This window comes from Dipodomys spectabilis, unplaced genomic scaffold (assembly GCF_019054845.1).
Source record: "Dipodomys spectabilis isolate Male_0828 unplaced genomic scaffold, ASM1905484v1 ptg000002l, whole genome shotgun sequence".
NCBI lineage: Eukaryota > Metazoa > Chordata > Mammalia > Rodentia > Heteromyidae > Dipodomys > Dipodomys spectabilis.
In genome coordinates, this window is record NW_024870679.1 from 1962501 (window position 1) to 1968929 (window position 6429).

The window sequence follows — 6429 nt, forward strand, 5'->3', positions numbered from 1 at the left end:
CCTTCCTTCCTTCCTGTCTTCCTTCCTGTCTTCCTTCCTCTCTTCTGTCATGGGCTTGAATTCAGGGCCTGGGGGCTGTCCCTGAGCTTGTATTTTTTTCAAGGCTAGTGCTCTATAACTTTGAGCCACAGCTCCACTTCCAGTTTTCTAGTAGTTAATTGGAGATAAGAGTCTCTCAGAATTTCCTGCCTGGTCTGGTGTTGAACCACAATCCTCAGATCTCAGCCTCTTGAGTAGCAAGGATTACAGAGGTGAGTCACCAGCACCCAGCCTGATAATTTCTTTCGATACTAGAGGCCATACCAGCAGTTAGAAGATGGAACTTAGTGTGTAAGAACTGAAAGATACTTAGATTGTTTATAATCCTCATTTTATGCACAGGACTTGAACTCAGCTAGGTAACCTGCCATCTAGAGCCTCCTTGCCCTCAGCTTTGTTCCTGGTGTTTTGAAGAATGTGGAGACACAAGAAGCTTCTCCTTGGGCCTTCCATAAGTAAAGAATTGGTGGTGCAGTCAGAGAGGTCACAATGAGGGCTTAAGCACAGGATACAGCTCCTTTTGCTGTCACTCACAGGAAATGCGGCAAATCCCTTGAGGACCCATGGCTTGGCACTGCTACTGTGATGGGGTTGGGAAACAGGGCTTCAATGTGCTGGGATTTTTGTCTGTGCTTTCAAGCACATAAACGATGAAAATCTCCAGTTACACAGTATTCGATTAGGTACATCAGCCCCAGAGTGGTTCTAGTCCTGCCAATAGTTAATAAGACAGAGGGAGAAATCTCATCTCTTTTTCTGTTGATTTTTTTTTTCTAGACTTGAGCACAACTTCTTTACCACAATTTCAGAACTCATCTGCTATGACTGTTTCAAGATCGGGCTCTGAAAGGCTGGCTGTGACAAAGACACCAACCACTGACACTATGAAGATTTTGCCTCCAGGAGGAGAGGCTGAGGCTATGGAGGGCCATGGGAAGAATGAAAATATGACTCCAATCCCTGCGGATAGAAGTGTGACTCCTGGAAGGGATACAACACTCCTTGGAAAGCACACTGTCACGTTCAGAGGGAAGACAGAGGCTCCTAGGGCAAAAACTGTGACCCCCGTGGCTCATGTATCTGGGACCAGTGCAGGCACCATGGTGGCCCATGTGCATCCTCAGACAGAGACTCCTGCTGAGAACAGTTATCAGTCTGTGAGCTCTGGAGGGATGAGTGTAGTTCCTGTGACTCTTCAGGTGAAAACCCGTAGCCAGAAGACAATGGCTCCTAAAACGTCCTTGTCTCCTCCCAGAGAGATGTCAGTCACCCCTGGTGAGCAGAGCACCCTCCAAAGTGGTCATTTTGTCTTTGAAAGTGAAAACTAATGCCAAGGTTGGATGAAATTGGTGTTCAGAAAGAAGCTGAGACAGGAAACTGGACTCCAGCTAGGCCTGTCATCCCACTGCCAGAATGTAGTTCTCTTGCTTCTGAAAATCACGTTCTCCCCACAGACAACAACTATCTCCATTAACACAATGGCTCTTTCTCAAGTCCTCGTTCTCAAACTAGAAAACCTAGAAGACTCTGTTGTGAATCAAGCGATGTGGACCCTGTTGGTGGCAGACTAGGGGAAAGCTCTTGTGTTTGCTTTTATCTGCTAGAATAACAGATGCCTGGTTGATGAGGTAAAGTAGGCATCAAAGCCAATCTGGTCAATTTCCTTTCTGTTGAATAAACTAGGATAAAAAAACCACCTGAGCTCTTTGAGATTCTTTTCTGAACATGCCCTGGGAAGGCCAGGTGCCAATGATTCCCCCTTGTAATCCTTAGCTACTCAGAAGACTTGAGATCTGACGATCACTGTTTAAAGTCAGCCAGGTCAAAAAAGTCTGTGGACTCTAAGTCTCCAATGAGCCAGTAAAAAGCTGGGAAGTGGAAGTGTTGGCTCAAGGGGTACAGCACCAGTCTTAAGCAAAAAATAGCAAGCAAGAGTGAGAGGTCTTGAATTCAAGCCCCAGTACTGACCCCCCCCACACACACCCCAATGCCAATGCCTGTTTCTTTCAAGGTCATTTCCCCCTTATTTTACTGCTGTTTTTTTTGTTTTGTTTTTGTTTTGTTTATTTGGAAAGGAGTTTGTGTCTAGTGTACAGTGATGAATTCCAGTGTAGATTATAAACTTCCTTCTGCCATTAACTTCTCTCTTCATGATTGGTGAAGGAGACCCTTGTGGAGAAGCCTATTGTGAGCTATCGGTTTGTTACTCCTCTGTTAAAGCATTTCCCATAACCCTTAAGGAGATTGAGGAGGAGAAAGAGGAGGAGGAGGAGGAGGACGAAGAGGAGGAGGAGGAGGAGGAAGAAGAAGAAGAAGTTGAGTGACCAATGATATGCTTGACAGAGTTGTCTCTGAAAAGAAACAACAACAACAAAAACCCTATTTATCCTGTGCTCAGGAAGTGGCTGAAAAGCTAAAATGGTATCTTACTATAATATTACTGGCATACTTCTAGAAAGTCTCCTCCAGAAATACCAGTTTGTATACATTGCACACTGCAATCTACCTGGGCAGCATTTCTCTAGATGTGGTTCACCCTGGCAGTTGCCACAAACACAGGATCAGGTCGCAGCTTTCTGCTTCTAGGAGCCACACAGTTTTCACCTCCAAAGCCAAATTCTCTCCTTGTGGAGGCATATTCTGCCCATTAGGATTGACTAGCATCTCACTAACTTTATGTGTACACCTATTTTCTGTTACTAGTAACACATTAGTGCAGACTGGGTAAGGGTTAAGAAAAGAGATTTCTTTTGGCTCGTAGTCCTAATCCAAGGTTGAGACATCACATCTGATGATGGTCTTGCTGCTGATAGAGTGCCAGAGTAGAACAGGGCAGGCATTATGACCTAATGTGAGACAGGAAACATTTGTCTGTGTATATGTTTATTCTCAGGTTTCTGTCACTGATAAACCTACCAGTGTTAGGTTCTCAGGGCTCTACTCTGATGAGCTTATCAAATGCTAAGAGGCCCCACCTGTAAACACAAAATCAGACAAAGCTTCCATCCTCTTACTATTTCCCAATAGAGTTTACATTCCAACATCCATTTCAGAGGAGAAAAAAAAAACCTTAAAAAATATACTTGATAAGAAAATAGAATAACTTGCCCAGAGCAAGTTTAAAACCCAGTAGGGCAGACATCTCTTAAAGGCCCTGCACTGGGTATCTGCAGGGGATTGAGGTGGGGTAATCAAGGTCTCAAGTAGAAAAACTCCCATCATGCCTGTGGCAGGTGACAGGTGGCAGGTGGTGTGACTGCTCTGTAGTTCCTGTGAAAGACTGGCATGGCCCTTTGATGATGCTTTTCCTTTCCAAGGTCCCTATTGAGGCTTCACTCCCACAGCTCTACTCCTACCATTTCACCAGGAGTTTTCCCAGGAAAGAATCTCTGCAGGGGATCCCATTCTGTGGCACACTTTCACCTGGCTTCCCGGACCAGTGGATCACGGCTCCACAATAGCTGGATTCTGCAAGCTTACAAACCCAGCACCACATGGGCCAAAAGGTAAACTTAAGCATGCACACATTTTCTTCTTTAGGGGTAGCATGCCCACTGTTTGTGCATGACAAGTTACCAGGAAGTAAGTGTAGCCCCCAAATTAGGAGAGAGTGGAAGAAATTGAATCTCTCTGGTGAAGGTTTCATTTCCTGAGCTTCTAGCATTGAAGAAAAGCAGGAACCGTTGGGTCAGGTCTATTTGGATTCACATCTTTTATTCTCATTGAAAATTGTGGAGCCATCTCCTTATCTTCTTCCTAGATAATGTGAAAAGCTAAGTTGTGGATGAGATTGTGGGAACTCTTAATGAATGTGAGCAGGCAAGATATGTGTATTTGAAAAGGAGACACTGCAAGCCTACCACCCTCAACTCCCTAATGCTTGGCTCTGCTACTTGCTCGCCCGTTGAAGGAGGTCACCAAAAGCTGGAAGATACAATGCAACTTTCAGGACTTAGTCCATATGTTTACTTTGTGTGTATGTGTGCAGATGCTACATGGAAGCCACTACGATGGACAATGGTGATCTTTTCAGAACTAGGCTCATTGAAGATTTTAACAGAGAAGTGAGCGCTAACGTAAGTACTGCAATGATGCATGTGAAGGGCCTCAGGGTGCCCTGCCCTTTCCATGCATTTGCTTCATTTAATGCCAAGGAAACTGACTTAGAATGTGTGTACTCATACTGCAAAGAACACTTTCAAAGTTCTTTGAAAAAGCCCGGAGTAGGCAAAGAGAACAGAGAATAGAGACAAAAGGAGAAAATGTATTTAAAAATACTGGGGGGGGGGGGGGGGGGGGGTAGGGAGTTTGGCTGGGAATGTGGCTTAGTGCTGGACTGCTTACCTAGCATACATGAAGCCCTGGGTTCAATTCCTCAGTACCACATAAGCAGAAAAAACCAGAAGTGGTGCTGTGGCTCTAGTGGTAGAGAGCTAACCTTGAGCAAAAGTTCAGAACCAGTGTCCAGGCCCTGAGTTCAAGCCCCAGGACTGGCAAAAAAACAAAGACTGGGAAGGTGATGATTTGATTGTTTCCACATAGATGGGAAAGGAGGCAGGGAATAGGTTTAAACAGATATGAGGAATGATAGATGCAAGTTGTTTCTGCCTAAGAAAGGGTCATGGAGAGGGTGCTATCATCAACAACTGTATATTTTTTTTTTGCCAGAACTGGGGCTTAACTTGAATTTAGGGTCTGGCGGTGTCCCTGAGATTTTTACTCAAGACTAGCTCACAGGTGTGAGCCACCAATGCCAGGCTATTGTCACTTTCTAACTTGAATTTTCAAATGTCTAATAAAAGATTACTCTCAATTTTCAAGAACCTCTTGTTGTAAATTGGGAATTATGCCACTAGGTGGCAGCAGGGGGCAGGGTTACTTTTTTTTTTTTTTTTTTGATAGGCAAGATAACTAGGAGAGTATGACCAAGGCAATAGCGCCCATAAAAAGGAAATCAAATCAAATAGAAATCTGTTTCTTACTACTATTAAATTTGGACTCTTCATGCACATGGAAACAGAAACAGCACAAAGGAATCACACCAGACTGCGTTAGACAGAGGTTCTGGTTCAGACACATTCCAGTTTGTCCCGTTATCACTGTATGATCTTGGGGAAGGAAAGCTGGGTTCATAAAGGTATTAGTACTCAGCAAGAAAGCTACATATCTTCAGAATGTTTTTTTCTTATGAACTTTTTCTTTAGAAACTTCTTTCATTCATGGGAAGCCAGGACTTTGCAGAGCTTCAGAGAAGATCCATAGCAAAGTTTCATGGCAGCTGCATCTTCACCTGGGAAATCATTTTGGTAGTTGGCCTCTTACTTGAAGCATCTAAAAAGTTCCGATCTAAAAATCTATCTATCTACCTATCTATCTATACATATATATGATATTTACAAGGATTTGAATGTCATTTGACAGATCACCACACACACACACACACACACACACACACACACACACACACACCTTTTCATCCGGGTGCCAGTGGCTCACAGCTGTAGTTCTAGCTACTCTTGATGCTGAGATCACACTTTAAAGCCAGCCCTGGCAGGAAAGTCCATGAGACCCTAATCTCTAACTACCAGAAAGTTGGAAGTGGAGCTATGGCTCAAACAAAGCTAAGAAACAGTGCCTAGACTCTGAGTTCAAGCCCTAGTACCAACACACACACACACACACACACACACACACACCCCACACAAACACACAAACAAAATATTTCAATGAATATAGAATTAAGTCAATACTGAGAAGCTGGGCACAGAGGGTTATAAGATTATAATGTTATAAGATTATAATAATGTAAATCTTGTTCATGTAGATCTATCCACAACACACTATACTATACTACACTACGCTACACTATACTGCATTTCAATATCCACTATTGTGGTCTCAGGGCTCAATACTCATATACTAGCCTCATATGTCTATCCATAGGGCTTTGTTGAGTTGCAATCAGTGTTGAGGCATGTCATAAATCGCTTGATAGAGTAACAGTTAAAATTCCAAATGCATTGAATGTGTGTCTTTAATATAGTATTGTAGCTTAAGAGTATTCCCATCATAGTATTTTAGGTGCTTTTGTTATTGTCTTGTTTTTTACATTTCAAATGGTTTAAGTAAAAAAAAAACATTTTTTAAGCTTTTGTGCTGGGACTCAACTCTGTAATCCTAGCTACTAAGAAGGATGAAATTTGAGGGTTGCAGCCTGGTCAGACAAATTCATGAGACTCTTATCTTCATGTAACCAACAAAAAGCTGAAAGTAGAGATGTAGATCAGGTGGTAGAGCAACACCCAGCAGTCAGAAAGCCAAGTGAGAGCATGAGGGTCTGAGTTCAAGCCCAAGTACAGGCACACCCACAACATACTCACACAAACTCCC

General features: G+C 43.2%; 1 protein-coding gene across 1 annotated transcript in view; it reads left to right on the forward strand.

Annotated features, from left to right (window-relative positions):
* The window catches only part of Ovgp1 (oviductal glycoprotein 1), an 18420-nt gene extending 16736 nt beyond the window's left edge, over positions 1-1684 (forward strand). Inside the window, exon 11 of the mRNA XM_042681098.1 lies at positions 817-1684. Coding sequence (XP_042537032.1) covers positions 817-1367 — 551 coding nt within the window. The 3' untranslated portion in view covers positions 1368-1684. The remainder of the gene's footprint in view (positions 1-816) is intronic.
* The last annotated feature ends 4745 nt before the right edge of the window (positions 1685-6429 follow it).